Genomic DNA, 17,474 nt, shown 5'->3' with positions numbered 1-17,474 from the left:
AAGAAGTCTCTCTTTCAAGCATTGGACCGTCTTATGTCTCAAAAAGTGATCATTATGGTCTCCATGGAAGAGCAGGGGTTGGTGTTATTCAAACCTTTTCATGGTGCCAAAACCAAATGGAGATGTCAGACCCATTCTAGAACTCAAAGATCTAAACCGGTTCCTGAATATCCGCTCTTTTCGCATGGAATCAATCCGATCAGTTGTCTCCATCCTACAAGAACTTCTGGCGTCAATCGACATCAAGGATGCATAATAGCTCCATGTGCCTATTTTCCCCGCTCACCAGAAATATCTACATTTCCAGGTAGAAAAACTCTATTTTCGGTTTGTAGCTCTGCCTTTCGGTCTAGCTACTGCACCTCGGGTGTTTACAAAAGGTCCTTGCCCCCTCCTCTGGCCAGATTAAGGGCTCAAGGTATAACGATTATAGCTTACCTAGACGACCTGCTCTTGATAGCCCAGTCGGTAGCCCGCTTAGACCAAAGCATGGTCACCACAGTCAACTACCTGGAATACCTAGGTTGGATTCTCAACCTAGAGAAATCTTCTTTAAAACCATCAAGGAGACTAGAGTACTTGGGTCTGCTCATAGATACAGCCCAGAAAGGGGTATTTTTTTCTCAGGCAAAGATTAGCACCATAAAGGAGCTGATTCAGGTGGTCAGAGCAATGAAGAATCCTTTGCATGAGCTTGTTGGGAAAGATGTTGACTTCATTAGAAGCCGTTCCTTATGCTCAGTTTCATTTGGGACTGCTGCAAAACAGTATCCTATCGGCTTGGAATAAGAAGGTCCAAGCTCTAGATTTCCCAATGCATCTGTCTCCAAAGGTGCACCAGACCCTCAGTTGGTGGTGGATAACCAAAAATCTGCAGAAGGGAAAATCCTTCTTACCATTTACCTGGAAGGTGGTAACAGATGCCAGCCTTATGGGTTGGGGAGCAGTCCTGGACGAGGCGAATGGTCCAGAACCGAAAGGGCCTTTCCCATCAACATTCTGGAGATTCGGGCAGCGCGCTTGGCCCTGAGGGCCTGGACATTCAGGTTGCGGAATTGTCCTGTCAGGATCCAATCCGACAATGCCACAGCAGTGGCCTATATCAATCACCAAGGGGGCACCAGAAGTCAAGCAGCCCAGGGAGAGGTGAACCATGTCCTAGCCTGGGCAGAAAAGCATGTGCCGTGCATATCAGCAATCTTCATTCCAGGGATAGAGAATTGGCAGGCGGACTAGAGTTGCCAGCAGTTGTTCCCGGGGGAATGGTCTGTTCACGACATCTTCCTGGCTATATGCCAAAGATGGGGAGTCCCGGATGTAGATCTGTTTGCGTCCAGGTTCAACAGCAAAGTCAACAACTTTGTGTTAAGAACAAGGGATGCTTTAGTGACCCCGTGGGATCGGTTTTCACTAATTCATGCATTCCTTCCTATTCCGCTGCTACCACGACTTCTTTGCAGAATCAAGCAGGAAAGGAAGTCGGTAATTCTTGTGGCCCAGAAGATTGGTATGCAGAGATTGCAAGGATGCCGGTGGTGGACTCATGAACCTACCACCACGTCCAGACCTGCTCTCACAGGGACCAGTATTCCATCCTACCTTACAAAACGCTAAATTTAAACGGTTTGGCTATTGAAACCCACATTCTGAAGAATCGTGGGCTTTCAGGGTCAGTGACCTACCTTGATTAATGCAAGGAAGCCAACTTCCAGAGTCATTTATTATAGAGTCTGGAAGGCATAGGTTTCCTGGTGTGAATCCAGGGGTTGGCATCCTAGAAAGTATGTCATAGGTAGAATCCTTGATTTTCTGCAAATAGGGATGAAGCCGGCCTTAAGTACTATCAAAGGCCAGGTCTTGGCCTTATCGGTATTGTTTCAATGACCACTTGCTTTGCATTCCCTGGTCCGTAATTTTATACAGGGGGTAACGCGGCTTAATCCACCGGTTAGGTCACCCCTGAATTCTTGGGATCTGAATTTATTTCTGTCGGTGTTACAGAAACAACCTTTTGAGCCAATACGACATATTCCCTTGGTCCTTTTGACAAGGAAATTAGTTTCTCTGGTAGCCATATCTTCTGCAAGAAGAGGAAGAAGAGCTGCTGGCTCTTTCTTGTAAAGAGCCATATTTGATTATTCACAAGGATAAGGTAGTATTGCGGCCTCATCCTAACTTTCTACCGAAGGTAGTGTCAGGTTTTCATCTAAACCAGGATATTGTTCTACCTTAATTTTTTCCTGAATCTTGTTCTACGGAGGAAAAGTCGCTACAGTCGCTGGATGTAGTGAGAGCAGTCAAGGTCTACCTGAAAGCGACTGCTCAGATTCGAAAAAGGAATGTTTTGTTTGTGCTGCCTGAAGGTCCTAGGAAAGGACAGGCAGCAGCAAAATCTACTATTTCTAAGTGGATTCGGCAAGTAATTGTTCAAGCTTATGGTTTGAAGAGGAAGATTCCACCTTTTCAAATCAAAGCGCACTCCACCAGGGCTGTTAGTGCTTCATGGGCAGTGCATCACCAAGCCTCCATGGCTCAGATCTGCAAGGCCACAACTTGGTCTTCAGTCCATACATTCATACATTCTATCAGGTGGATGTAAAAAGGCACGAGGATATCGCCTTTGGGCGCAGTATACTGCAGGCAGCAGTATAGGTCCTCAGGTCTGATTGCGCCCTACTTTTGTTTGTGTCTCCCTCTCCTCAGATAGCATTGCACTGGGACATCTCACATAGTTATTACTATGGCTCTGTGTCCCATGATGTACGATAAAGAAAATAGGATTTTTATAACAGCTTACCTGTAAAATCCTTTTCTTGGGAGTACATCACGGGACACAGAGGTCACTCCCCTCTTTGGATACACGTATATTGCTTTGCTACAAAAACTGAGGTACTACCAGAAATGGGAGAAGTTATATAGGGAGTGAACTTCCTGTCTTAGGGTGTGCCAGTGTCCATATTAATTACTATAGCTCTGTGCCCCGTGTTGTACTCCAAGAAAAGGATTTTACAGGTAAGCTGTTCTAAAAATCCTATTTTCTCCTAGCAGTAGAAACGCTGCTTTAAAAGAAAAAAAATAAAACCTTCATCATGCAGCGCCCCCCCCCCAAAAAAAAATACTGACCCTAAAGCCTAAACTCAATCCAGCAATGTACATGAGAGCAGCGTCTCTCTCCTCAGTCACAACTATAATGAGGAGAGAGCGAGGGGCAGGGCGAGCCATTCTCTGATGGAAGTGGTTATACCAGGATCACAGCTATGATCCCAGTATCAACATTTTCAGCTGGCTGTGGGATCTCCTGTACAAATTTTTTTTTTTTTTTTTTTTTTTTTGAAAGCCTATGGCGTGCAAAACACACCCCAAAAACTTCACCCGGTGCATAAAAAATGTGCACACACATAAAGAGTGCTCACAAAAAAGTGCCACGGGTACACAAGACGTGCCAATTCCCTGATCCCCCGGGGCGTTAGGCTCCTGCGGGGACAAAGGTACTTACAATGGTCTGTCCGGCCGAAACCAGACAGACCCCGTTCTCTGGAGGGCCTGCCGAGACAGGACCCACCCAAGTACTAGGTGGGGCTCCCCCGAAGGGAGACCCCATGAGAGAGGGCGAACTAAGCCAAAAGGCCATGTCCACCCCCACCCAAGACGTTCAGGGCTGGCCCGAGGACCCGCATCCTTACTAATCAAACGTGCAAAAACGTGAAAGACAAGACGTGACAAAACATAGGTTTTCAAAATAAATAAAAAGTGGGGAAAGGGATAGTGAAGAGGAGAGTGAAAGAAGTGGCCATTGTGTAAAACAATGACCAGGCCCTCCGGCCAGGAATAAAAAATTCCTCTGGTCCTAGCCAAAAGGCCCGGCCCAAGAGGCAGGTGCTTAAAAAGCGTGTTATGGTGCAGTGGCCATGGTGCCTCAAATCAAAGTGTCTGCCACACACAGTGATTTTATGGCACCCCTGGACTGCCACTCCAGGGGCACTACTCCATAGGCTTTCAAGTTCAACCCTGACCCACAGCCCAGACCACAGCAGCCCCCACCACAGGCAGAAAGGCGTGGAGATCCAGAAGCTTGGTGAGAGCCCTTTACCATCAGGCTCCACCGTCGCTCCCATCACTCCTACCTAATTACATTCAGGAAGTACTAGCCACTCCCCCCCCCCCCCCTCAAAGGGGCAGTAAGCGTTCTCTCCCGAATAACTGTCCGTAGCTAGAGCTACCACAATCCAGGCCAGAAGGCCAGGGACCCGACCCTCCGGCCAGACCAAAATGCAGCACCCATCCCTACCAGGAGCACCCTTCCAGACGGCTCAGACTCAACCATTGGCCGGTCCCCAGTATACTGTCAGGCAACTCGGCATAGTCCCTGCTGAGTATCGCCTTTCCAGGTACTATGACACCATTGGATTTGCTGGCCCTCCCCAACGAGAGTGACACAGCGCCTCCTCTGGAAACTGATAAGAACAGATACTACACTTGATCTTAGCCAAAAGGCCGAGAAGCGATCTCCTGTACAAATAATCCACCTATGGCTGACTATCACTTCTACAGAGTGTGGAAGGGGGACCAACCCCCTCCTGCCTACGCATGCCACCATTCTTGGGCTCCTCAGTGAGATCAGGGAATCCAGAACCACTTGCTCTCAGCCTGGCATCAATACCTTCCCCTCCTCTGAACAAAGAAACCAGAAGCGATGAGGGTTTTGTCAATTCCTGTTTCGGTTTACTGTTTACAAGCAGTTCCCAGATATGAAGGCGTCTGACCAAACAGATCTACCTGTAACTGCCCAGCTATCACAAAGGATGTTGTTCATCTCTTGTGATAGCAAGAAGGTTGACAAAAAAAAAAAAAAAAAAAAAAAAAAAAAAAAAAAAAAAAGGGGTTTAAAGAACCCCTTATCCCTCCCATGCTCATGTGCAAATGTGAATATGCCCATAGGTCCCGCACACGTATGCAAATGGTGATCACACCACAAATGTGCAGTATCACTGAACGTCAGAGTGAGAGCAATAATTTGATTCAATCAGCTGCTTTACTAGCTGGTAATGGCTAGTAAACAAACCAAAACCAGAAGTGACTATTATCCTTGTTGCTTCCGATTTCATAAACCATAGAGAAAAAAAAAAAAAAAAAAATCAGGGACTGGATACTCCTTCTCCATCGTAAGTCAGCCCAACCAGCAGTTTTATTCATGTAAATCTTTTATCCCGAGAGAGAAAAAACAGTTTGCTGCAACTGCTTGTGTAACTGTAATGTGAGTTGGAGTTTGGCTTCATTTTGTTAGTGCATCTAAATCTATTAGTCCACCTAACACTCTCCTCCCCACAGGTTAACAAAGCAGCTGTCTGCTGTGCCCGTGTTCTCATTCATCAAGAGTAGGGGCACTCTAATATAGGTGGTGTGTTACTGAACATATTACCAGGTGAAAAACAGAGAAAAAGCCTTAAAAAAAAAAAGAAAACTAGTGCAGCTACCATATCTAAGGATTAGTAAGCCACAATATATAAAATTTTTGGTTTAATACTACTTTAATGCATTCTCTACATTAAGGTAAAAAAAAGATCCTATTGTTTGTATCGTCTCCTCACAACTCTTTATACTTAACTGAGCTAGAACTTGATCCAATGCTGTGCCCATCCCGCCTCCCCTCTCTTTTAATGAAGCAACAGGAGCCATTGGCTCCTGCTGCTGTCAATAGGGGGAGGGCCAAGCCCCACTGTATGCGTGTCTATAGATGTGTACAGCCCAGCTCAGAAGGGAGCCCGCAGATGCACATCTATAGGAAGTGGCTTTCTTTGGCGGCTCACAGAGAAGAGAAAGAACCCAGAGAGCTGGCAGGGTACCTGAGAAGAGGAGAATTGGGGCCACTCTGAAAAACCACTGTACAAAGCAGTTAATGAGAATATATGTTTTGTTACTTAAAAAACAAAAAAACAACAGACAAAACAAAAAATGTAAGCTCTAAATCACTTCAGCCATGAATTATGGCCCTAAAATTATTGCTCTCACTAGTTGACATTCATTCATGTGACATTCACAACAATGCCTGTGTGGAGCAGTCACTGTTCACATACATGTGCAGGACCATCGCATGCGTTTTCATTTGGGTTTTAACTTTTCTTTTTTATTTTAAAGACTAAGTTCACATTTTCAAAAAAAATGATAAAGAAGCACCCATACATGTTGGCATGGGAGAGGGACCTTAGTATCGACTTGGAACCTGAGTCCTAGTATTCCAGGCTTCAGGTCGCTTATAAGGGCATATTGAATGTCTCTTTAATAAAGGCAAGTGTTAAAGTAATGACCAGGTGGTATTTGGTTCACACTCGCTTAGCTAAGATGTACCCATCAGATTGTTTTAGGGGGGTGTTCTCTACAAGGTAATATGCTCCATATATGGTGGGAATGCCCCAGGATTAGGGGTTACTGGAACAGGGTTTCCTCTATTAAATGTAAAGTAATAGGTCTTGAACTAGAATTTCCCTTGATTGCCCTGCTGAATGATGTGCCAGTTAATATGCCACGGGCCCATGAGATGGCTGGTTTATTTTATGCTGCTTGCAGCTAAGAGCACTATTGCTGGAGCTTGGAAATCTCCCTCTGTATCTTTTCGCCTCATGAAGCATAAGACATCCTGGATTATGTTACATGAAAAAGTGGCTAGTATCATTAATGAACAGAAATTATTTGAGCGAACCTAGGAGCTCTGGGCGAAATTATGTTAAGATACCCTTGTCGCCTGTACCTGGCTGACTGTATGGCATCATTGTCCACCGTGAGCGCTAGGTCTTTCCTTTGCTTTTTCTTTTCCTCCTCGATTTCTTTGTTTTTCTCTTCTCTGCTCTATGGAGGAGTTTTTTTTTTCTTCCTTTTTGGGCCATTGATGTTCAGAATGCCAGCCCAATGTGTACAAAGTGGATCTCCCCTGCCAATACCAGATGTATATTTCCTTTTGCTCCTTAAAATGCTTACAATAAAAAATTCTTGACCGAAAATATATTAAAAAGGAAGGCCGTGTCGCCTGCTGCCCTATGACACAGTTTGTTCCCATACAGGGTGTCTGGAGATGGGGGGGCATCCAGTAGTTACCAAAAAGAGGACCAGTTTCACTAAGCCAGCTTTGGGATGAGCATTTCTAAGCTAATTAAACATGATGACATAGCAGGGGTGGCCTGGAACACAGTTTAGAAATAGTCGCTCACACAGGGAACTGACAATAATAATTGGAAAAAAAAAAAAAAACACACAACACACACACCTGCATGCATGAAATAAAATTATACTTTATTAGTTACTCACTTTGGTTCATTTTCAGGTTCTGGAGTATGACTGTTGAGTGATAAAAAAAAAAAAGGAAGCTTTATTTAAAAACTTTTTTGGTTTGGTTATTGGTTAAAATACAATAATAATAAAGCAAATGAAATCTTATATTTATGGGTAAAAATCAAAATACATAAGAACATTTTATTACACAGAGGTTTTCCGTTGTATTTACAATGTGATAATTGACCCATAGGAAAAAAAAAAAAAAAAGAGAGAACTAAAAGAAAAAGAAAGCTCCAGGACCCTTCCTTTGGCCTTTCAAAAACACAAAGAGAATCAGATTGAGGAATTGCAGCAGTTTATTTCAGGTAACGCCTGATAGCATGAACCACATCCAGGGTGTAAAGAACCTTGTCCCCCACATGTAAAGCTTAGGACAAAAAGACTGCAACAGAATGTCCTGGCTGAGATGGAATGAAGAAACCACCTTAGGTAAAAAGGACAGCTGAGGCTGTAAAAACACCATGAAGCATGGCAAAGCACCAGGAACAGTTCCTTACAGGAAAGGGCAGCCAATTCTTAAACACTGCAAGCTGAAATAATGGTAATCAGAAAAATAACATTCAGAGGGACTAAAAAGGGATATCTGAGATAGGCTCAAAAATGAAGATTTCTGTAATGTAGCATGCAAGATATACATCCTGGGTCCACCATTGTTGGCAGAGTTCCTCAAATACCTCTGGATGAAGATCTTACTTCTCTGGTTAACTGCCCAAAAATGTTGCCTGCCAATTTTCCTTGCCTGAAATATAGATGGTGGACAGAGCGGGAACTTAAAGAGGAGAGAGAGAGGAGAGAGAGGGGAGAGGGGAGAGGTCTATAAAATTTTTGAAGCATTGTCCTACTGAACCCTTACAGGGAGACCCTTCAGCTGCACTGAACAATGTAGCAGGGCAAGGCAAATCCCCCTAAATTCCAAGATGTTGAAGGGGCAACAACATCTCCTGCACTAATTAAAAGGTGCCTAGAACGAGAGATTGTCCACAATTCCACACCAGCCCAGCAGACTGGCACCCTTTGTTTTTCCCCATCTAGAGAATTTGTCAGGAGATCCACCAGTCCAGTGACAGTTTCAGGTTGAGGTATACTAGGACAAACAAACAACTGCGTCTTCCTTTCCCATGCCTCCAAGACATTCCGTTGGAGGAAACCTGGAGTGAAACTGGGCAAAGGGCACTGCCTTGAAGGAGGCTAACATCTTTCCCAGAACCCTCATGAAAAAGTGGATTTGTCAGCATCTTGAGAAAGTTCCCCCAAATCCCCAGAGCAAGATATTTGTCCAGAGGAAGGATCATTCTTGCCTGGATGGTATTTAAGACCAGGCCTAAAGATTCCAACCTCCGGGCTGGTATTAAAGGCCAACTTATCCATGTTGAGAACCCATCCAAACCTGTCCAGAGTGTGTACTGTGTATGCAAGAGCCTCAGGACCAGAGCCAAGACCTTAGTAAACAGTCTGGGAGAAGTGGGCAGGCCAAACATAAGGGTCACAAACTGTAAAATGCCTGTCCTTCACCACAAGCCACAGAAACCTTTGGGGCAGTGGAAAGATCAAAAACGTGCAGTTAAGCATCTCTGGTATCCACTGACGCCAGGAATCCCCCTGCTGGAAAGAGGCCACCCACTGACTACAGCAATTATATCTGCAACATCTGCAAATGTAGAAACTTAAGTCTCTTGAGGTCCAAGATGGGACAAACATCTCCATTCAGTTTTGGAACCGTCAAAAGGTTTGAGTAGGGGGCGTGACCGGAAGCCGCTCTGCATGGACGCCTGACTTGAGAGCTCTCCTCCAGCCCGCAGTTTAACGGCCTGAAAAGGGGGATTTCTGGCTTCAATATATGGGAGGAAGCAGAAGGACCAGATCCTCTAGGACCCGGGGTTCGTCCCAGCCTCCATCCAGCTCTGCTATGACCATCCGGACATACTTTAATCGGCCCTCAACGTCGGAGGACGAGCGGGACAAGATGGCGCCGACGGCCTCCTCCGCCACGAGACCGCAACGACGGCAGCCTTCGGCGGCTCCATCTACACCCCACGCTACAGCGGGACAGACTCAAGAGATGGATGGGCTGACCGACCAGGAAACCACAGCGGTGAGTCCTCCCCCATCTCTCTCCGCACACGAGGCATCCCGGAGCACACCGCGGGACATTACACTAGGCCACACTGTACCCTCCTATACACAGTGCTCAGAGGCCTTTCCGCAATTACTGCGCACATTACCAGACCCCTACTTGCCCCAGGGGGGAGCGACCTCTCCTACTCCCTCTCTCCAATCAGGTGATTTTCCCCCACTGCCAGAACCGGAGGGCGATTGGAGCTGTGATCAGGGACTAAGGGCACACCACGGAAGATTTACCCCCCAGCAAGTGCACGCCCCCCCCCCCGAGCTCCCCCCAGCCACAAAGGCAGGTGCATCAGGGTGCCTTCAGATCGGTGGGACAGGGGACAGATGAAGCCAAATCATATGCCCAGGTGGCCTGTTCACCAAACGGGACCCCAGTCGATGCTCTGGTGGGGGCCCATCCCCCTCCTCCTAAGCAGAGGCCTTCCTGGAGAGACTGGCAGGCACCCCAGACGCGGCCCCAGGACTCACAGGATCCCATGCTCCCCCCAGCGCTACACAGGGAATCCTCTCCTCCCTGCTACCCCCAATTTCACATGGGACACAGCCCACGCATGCACCAGCCCACTTCCTGGCATGACTGTCTCCAAGCCATACCTACCAAGGAGGACTTTAAACTCATTGAAGAAGTTAAATCCGCCTGTCGGGCGGAAATCCAGATTATCCATACTAACCTCAAACACCTCTCTGAGAGGATGGAAATGGCGGAGGAGGAAATCCAAGAGACTAAACTGGCAGTACACCGTACTCAAATACAAGGGGCGGACCACCACTTAATGCTCCGGAACATGCAACGTCATATCGAAGATCTTGACAATAGGGGGCGCCGAAATAATATCCGAATCAGAGGTTTACCTGAGACAGAAGGTCCCGAAGACCTCCATGAAACCTTGCAGCTTCTGTTCAACAACCTCCTGGGGGGACCCCCCAGACAAACCTCTAGAAATGGACCGAGCACATCGGGCCCTGCGCCCTAAGGGACCGGCCTCTAGACCCTTGAGATGTTATCTGCAGGGTCCACTCCTTCCCTTTAAAGGAGGACATTATGCGCAAAGCGCGCAATGCAAAGGAAGTGGTCTTTGAAAACACACAACTCCAGCTTTTCCCAGATCTTTCCTGGATTACCTTGCAGAAGAGAAGATTGCTCCAACCCCTGCTCATTTTACTCCAAGAGAAAGACATTACATATCGCTGGGGTTTCCCCTTCAGCCTTACAGCCCGCCATCAGGGCAAATCTGCAATTTTACGCTTCCCGGAGGACTTGGAAAACTTTTGCGACACCTTGGAGATCGCTATCCCTCAGATGCCTGATTGGGACCTTGTGGACTTGCCAACGCCACCCCAGTGGTATGGCAGAAGATCCCCCCGACTAAACGCCCCAGGGACCGGGACTCTCCCCGAGGATCTACTAAACCCAAGCCTCAAAAAGGCTGACTGGCGAGACACTTACTTCTGCCCTACCCATTTTTGCTATGAGCACCCCCCCAAGGCCTTCCTTCAGTCATTTTGTTTTCAACATCGGCATTTTTCTTTTATAGGAGACTAGTTAGTGTTAGTCCTAGTTGTTTCTGGCCCACTAGTCCCCCTAGTGGTTTATCCTACTAAAGTTCCTCTTTATTGTATTGTTCAGATAGCTTAAGTACAGTTGAATTTGCACTGAGAGGTTCTCTGTGCCCCCCCGGGCCGAACCCTGGTTTGGGGTTCTGACCGGGGAGACTTATTGGAGCTTAATGGAGCTCGGGCGGTCTACACTGCCCGGGCCCACAATGAATCGTTTATTCTTATTTGTGATGATAATAATCATTCTCTCTCTTTCTTCCTTCTCTTTCTCTCTATCTTTCCTTCTTTTTCCTCTCCCCACCCTCCCCCCCCCTTTGGCCTGTCGCGAGTCTGGGACGGTCATCTGGTCGAGCCTCATCTATGGATCTCCTCGCCTTCCGAATTCCGTGGGAACACCCCAGCAGGACAAGCTAAGTAAACACGCCCTCACACACACCAAGAGCCATGGTTAGATTCATGTCACTTAATGTTCACGGGTTGAACTCAAACAAAAAAAGACATCTTACTCTGAAAGAGCTTAGGAGATCAGGGGCAGACATAGCCCTACTACAGGAAACACATTTCAATAGGGGGGGGTGCCTTCGCATCCAGACAATACCCCCAGGTCTTTCAAGCATTTAACCCCCGCAAACGCGCAGGAGTGGCAATCCTATTTAAGCACGTTTCCCCGTTCAAATGTTTAGAGTCCTTTATTGACCCAAGGGGACACTACATAATTTTACGAGGCCAATGGCATTCGCAGGCGGTAACTATTTGCAATATCTACGCTCCTAACACGCACCAGATACACTTCCTATCCAAGGTCTTTACACGCCTATTTAAGTCCCCCAATGAATGTCTGATTGTAGGAGGCGATTTTAATTTGGCTCATTCAGTGGGTCTTGATCGTCATGTGATTAACCTTACAGTCCCCCAGGCCCGAGCCGCCCGTGATTCCAAACTATTTAGACAATTAACCAGACGTCACACCTTATTTGATGCTTGGCGAGCACTCCATCCAGGAGACAGACAATATACTTTTTTTTTCAGCCCCCCACCGTATGCACTCCCATTTAGACTACTTCTTCGTTAATAACGCCACCCTACGGGTCACAAAGACAGTCCAGATCCTTCCCATCTCTTGGTCAGACCATGCCCCAGTAACTATCACTTGAGATGGGAATCACGGAGCGTAAACCTAGCAATTGGCGGTTAAATAACTTTCTTCTCCAACATGTCCCGTTCAGGTCGGAACTAGAGACGACTTTGAAAAACTACTTCTTAGACAATAACACCCCCGATGTCTCCCTCACAACCCTCTGGGAGGCCTCACAAAGCAGTTCTTAGGGGACGATGTATTGCGATCTCTTCGGCCATGAAGAAAAATGCGATAGCATCTAAACTTCAGATTGAAAGAGAACTCAAAACCCTAGAACTTCGCCTACAGGCTTCACCATCTATAAAACTCTCCTTAAAAAAGTAGTATGTCTTAGAAACAACCTTCGAGATCTGGCACTAGGCCAGGTGGAGAAGGCACTTTTGCGGCTAAAACAAACCTATTATGATAAAGGCAACAAAGACCACTCCCTCTTAGCGCGCAAACTGTCTGAACGCTACCACATGTCCACCCCCCACCAAATTATAGATAGGACGGGCGCTCTGTTTACACACCCTCAAGACATAGCCCGGACCTTTGGGGAATTCTACACAACCCTATATAACAATCCTGAGATTCCCCATGACCCCTTACCTTCTGACCTCAATGATCGAATGCGACACTATTTAGAAGACAGCGGCCTTCCCAGACTCCAGGGTGCGGACCTTGTGTCACTTAATGCCCCAATCACAGAGGAAGAAATAACAGCCACTATAAAAACTCTGCCCACACACAAATCCCCTGGACCAGACGGGCTTCCCTACGAGTACTACAAGACATTCCTCCCGATTCTTCTACCCTACATGTGTAGGATGTTCAATGCCTTTTTTCAGAACACCACCATCCCCGCGGACATGCAGAGATCATTTCTCAGGCTAATCCCCAAGCCTGACAAGGACCCCTCAGTATGTGCTAGTTATAGGCCAATCGCACTTTTTAACTCTGATTTAAAAATCTTTACTAAGCTTCTCTCAATACGATTGAATCTGATACTTCCTTCCTTAATACATAAGGACCAGGTGGGCTTTGTCCCCCTGCGTCAGGCGGGGGATAACACGAGATGAATTATTGATCTTATAGACGTGGCGAACAGGGAGGGACTTGATGCGCTGGTTCTAGGTCTGGACGCAGAAAAGGCTTTTGACCGCCTTGGCTGGCCTTTCCTGTTCGCCACGTTGCGCTGCATGGGATTCCGAGGCCCTTTTCTGCAGGCTATTAGACACTTATACACTAACCCTTCATCCCAAGTTAAGACCCCCTTTGCGTTATCGTCGGCCTTCCCGATTGCTAATGGAACTCGCCAGGGGTGTCCGCTATCACCGCTATTATTTGCGCTGTGTGTCGAGCCCCTGGCGGCGACCATCCGGAAAAACACGAGCATACATGGGATCCCGGTGAGAGGTAGGGAATTCAAGCTGGCATTGTTCGCTGACGATATCATAGTTACCCTGACCCAACCTAGGATTTCACTCCCCAACCTACACACTGAGCTCGACCTGTACAGATCCCTATCGGGCTATAAAATAAACGCAGCTAAATCTGAAGCTTTACCCATTAACCTACCGGCTCAGGAGATCCAACATCTACGACAATGCTTCCCTTATCACTGGAATGAGCTATCCCTAAAATATCTCGGAGTCCAGATTACTCCCTCCTACTCTACCCTTTACAGAGCCAACTATCCCCCTCTTCTAAAAAAATATAAGAGATCTCCTGAGAAAGTGGAAGGCTCATCATATCTCCCTCTTAGGGAGGATAGCCTCGGTTAAAATGGTTATTCTGCCAAAACTGCTCTACCTATTCCAAACGCTTCCCATTCCAGTCCCAACAGCGGAGCTGCGGAAACTACAGGCGGATATGATCCGCCACGTTTGGAATTATAGGAGACATAGAATACCACGATCGGTCATGCTGGCGTCACGAACAGACGGCGGGTTGTCCTTCCCTGACATAACCAAATATTATCAAGCAGCCCAATTACGAGCCCTGGCTTCCTGGTTTACCCAACGCTCCTATAACAAGTGGACAGAAATTGAAAAATTATGGATGGCACCGGTCCACCCGAACAGTATGTTGTGGAATGCAATGGCGAAGGTAGACTCCTCCCAGCTCCTGGGCCCCATGCTTCACCTTAACACGCTCTGGTGTAGGTTGTCACGAGCCCACAAACTCCACCCATGCACACGCAGGCTACTCTCCTTTGCGGAGCTTCAAACAAAATTTGGCATCCCAAGGCAGGCATTCTATGGATACCTGCAAATAAGACACTATGCCCAATCCATTGCTCCGGACCTTCAATTCTCAATTCCAACTATGTTTGAGAGCCTGATATTGGAAGGCTCGGCTAGACGTGGGCTGATCTCTGACATATACCAAATATTGAATTCCTACAGTTTCCTAGACCAGGGCAAGCACACATACATGCTCCGCTGGGAGAAGTATCTAGGCGAGGAGATACCAGAAAACATATGGCAGGTGATCTGGTCCCAGGCAGCCAAGAGTTCACTTTGTACTCTGTATAAAGGAGAACGCATATAAAATTCTTTTTTTCTGGTATATGACGCCTGATGTACTCCGAGCCATCTACCCTTCCAGTTCGGACAGATGTTGGCGATGCCACAGGGATAGAGGGACCCTATACCATATCTATTGGTCATGCCCTAAAATAGTCCCGTTCTGGACGGAAGTCCAACTACTACTGACTCGCTTGCTGGGGGTGAGGGTACCCTGGACTCCGAAATTATTTCTTCTTGGGGTGTCTGGGTTGAATATACCCCGCCACTCTAGGAAACTACTAGGCCATGTAATTACGGCGGCGAGGTGCCTGGTCGCACTGCGCTGGAAAAAACAGACCCCTCCCACTCAAACAGATCTTTACACTAGAATAAAGGATATAGAACTTAGGGAAAAAATGACAGCCCGTTTACAGGATAGGCTGGAAATACATGACAAGGTTTGGGAAGACTGGCACAGGCGGGAGGACCCACCCTAGGCTGGCGGCAGAACCTTCCCCCCCCCCCATCCCCCCCCCCCTTCATACATTCCTTTTTCTCTTTCTTTCCTTTTTTACTATCCTTTTCCTTAATGTTGGACTATGTCCAGAACAAAATAGATACTTGTTGGTTGACGAATTTTGCGGATGAAGAATCTATTACATCTTTACTTTATCTAGATGAATATATCCTACTGCCTACTGAATACCAGTTTGAATGTCTGCCAAATGTATTTTGTATCGAGCAAACTACAATTCTTTTGTATCTTTATACATCTGTGACTAATAAAAACTGTTATTTGAAAAAAAAAAAAAAAAAAAAAAGAAGGTTTGAGTAGAAGCCGCAAAACTTTTCACCCTCTGGAACAGTAATGGACACTCCTTGAGATAGAAGATGATCAAGAGTTTACAAAAGAAAATCTTTTGTGGAGTCAAAGAAACATTTCAGAGCATGAAGAACAGAGGGGAAAGGCTCTGAAATTCCAGCTTGTAACTGCGAGCTACTATGTTATACACCCACTCAGCCACAATCTCCTCATGCCAAATTTCCACGAAGGTCCGCATATGTTCCCCGCCCCCCCCCAACTGAGCAAGTGGTGGAGCTCCTTCATTTGTACCTCAGTTTAGAAGGCTTTGGAAATCATGTCTTCTTTCGGAACAGACTAAGGTTTGGACAATTTTTAACCCATAACAGAGTACTTTTACATGTGGTCACCTTCTGGATGTAATCACTCAAGCCAGGACCAAAAACATTCGCCACAATCCAAATCCTAGACAGTCCTGACAACTTGGAAAAAACTCAGGCCTTTTTGGTCTGCGATAAACCCTGCCCTGGGATGCCTAAGGAGTAAATCAATTGGATTAGGATTTTTCTGTGTCCCCACCAACCGGACCACATTCTCATCTTCCACTACCTGGTCCTCCGCTGCTTCCTGCTCAGTTTATAGGGAGGAGGGAGCAACGCTTCTGATGCAATCAAGGTGGTCTAAGCCAGCAAGTATTCAGGGAAAGCTGCTATCCCCAGGGATAGCAGATAGCAAAGATACCAGATATGGAGGGAGTCAGAGCCACATGGAACATATGGACTCCCAGAAGATATATTGCATGCGGGGCTGCGTCCAGGTTCTCACGACCTGATGAAGGTATTTTGGACTCCTCGCTGCTGTTAAGGAGACATGGCCTGCTGACTTGTATATAGGGACCCTTGGAAGGAGCGTGCACCTGACATTAAACAGATTTCATCCCCCCCCCCCAAAGACTTCTTCAGGATGATCATGTCCTGAAAAAGTCCTGGTAAAAAGGGGCTCCAAAATAAGGTTACTATAAAAGAAAAGTCCATGACAGACATAAAAGAAATTGTCACGCAAGAATACTTCATTGAAAACAAAGCGCAGATTACTTACAAATCTTCTAGCTGTATAGACTGTGACTTTGGCGAATCTCCCTTACCTGCACACACAGAATTAAAAAAAAAAAAAAAATTAATATACAAAAATATGATTGATTATGGTATGTTTTAATTTTAAAAAGCATAGGTCAGAACAAGAAGAAAAAAAAGGAAGTAGTACTTCTCTCCAACACAAACATTTCTCCAGGTTTTATCCCTTTCAAAGTCCAGATAAGAACATAAAAATACAGGTTGACCTGCCAAAAATGAACTCCATTTCTATTTCCTGTTGAAATGGCAACACACTGCTGCAATTACCGTTGTCTTTTAAGATGTCAGAGGTTAAACTTTTTCCATACATGACCTTGATTGCTTAAAACCACTTGCTCAAAACAGATAAAGCAAAATTGTCCAGGTTTGTTAGTCCTCATGCACATGGATGTTTACACTCCCGAGTCCTGAATCGTAAAAGATTTGGCACTTTCCTGCGCCCGGTGGAGACGCGTACAGCCACCAATACAAGTGAATGGCTATACGTGGCTGGTTGCTTTTACAGTGCCTTGAAAAAGTATTCACACCCCTTGAAATGTTCCACATTTTGTCATGTTACAACCAAAAACGTAAATGTATATTATTAGGATTTTATGTGATAGACCAACACAAAGTGGCACTTAATTGTGAAATGGAAGGAAAAAGATAAAATTACTTTCAACGTTTTTTTACAAATAAATATCTGAAAAGAGTGCAGCATGCATTTGTATTCAGCTCCATTTACTCTGATACCCCTAACTAAAATCTAGTGGAACCAATTGCCTTCAGAAGTCACCTAATTAGTAAATAGAGTCCACCAGTGTGTAATTTAATCTCAGTATAAATACAGCTGTACTGTGAAGCTCTCAGAGGTTTGTTAGAGAACCTTACTGAACAAACAGCATAATGAAGGCCAAGGA

General features: G+C 46.1%; 1 protein-coding gene and 1 pseudogene across 6 annotated transcripts in view; both read right to left on the bottom strand.

The window, feature by feature from the left end:
• Positions 1-17,474, bottom strand: part of CDC25C (cell division cycle 25C) — an 86,637-nt gene that overhangs the window by 42,813 nt on the left and 26,350 nt on the right. For all 6 annotated transcript variants that reach the window (XM_073620416.1, XM_073620417.1, XM_073620418.1 and 3 more), the window contains exons 4-5: positions 16,541-16,586; positions 7,300-7,329 (exon numbers count right to left, since the gene is read on the bottom strand). In XM_073620416.1, the coding sequence (XP_073476517.1) occupies positions 7,300-7,329; positions 16,541-16,586 (76 nt within the window). The remainder of the gene's footprint in view (positions 1-7,299; positions 7,330-16,540; positions 16,587-17,474) is intronic.
• On the bottom strand, positions 4,402-4,506 carry LOC141135811 (U2 spliceosomal RNA; annotated as a pseudogene).

The sequence above is a fragment of the Aquarana catesbeiana genome, linkage group LG03 (assembly GCF_042186555.1).
Source record: "Aquarana catesbeiana isolate 2022-GZ linkage group LG03, ASM4218655v1, whole genome shotgun sequence".
Lineage (NCBI taxonomy): Eukaryota > Metazoa > Chordata > Amphibia > Anura > Ranidae > Aquarana > Aquarana catesbeiana.
This window is presented reverse-complemented; position numbering and strand designations above follow the sequence as displayed.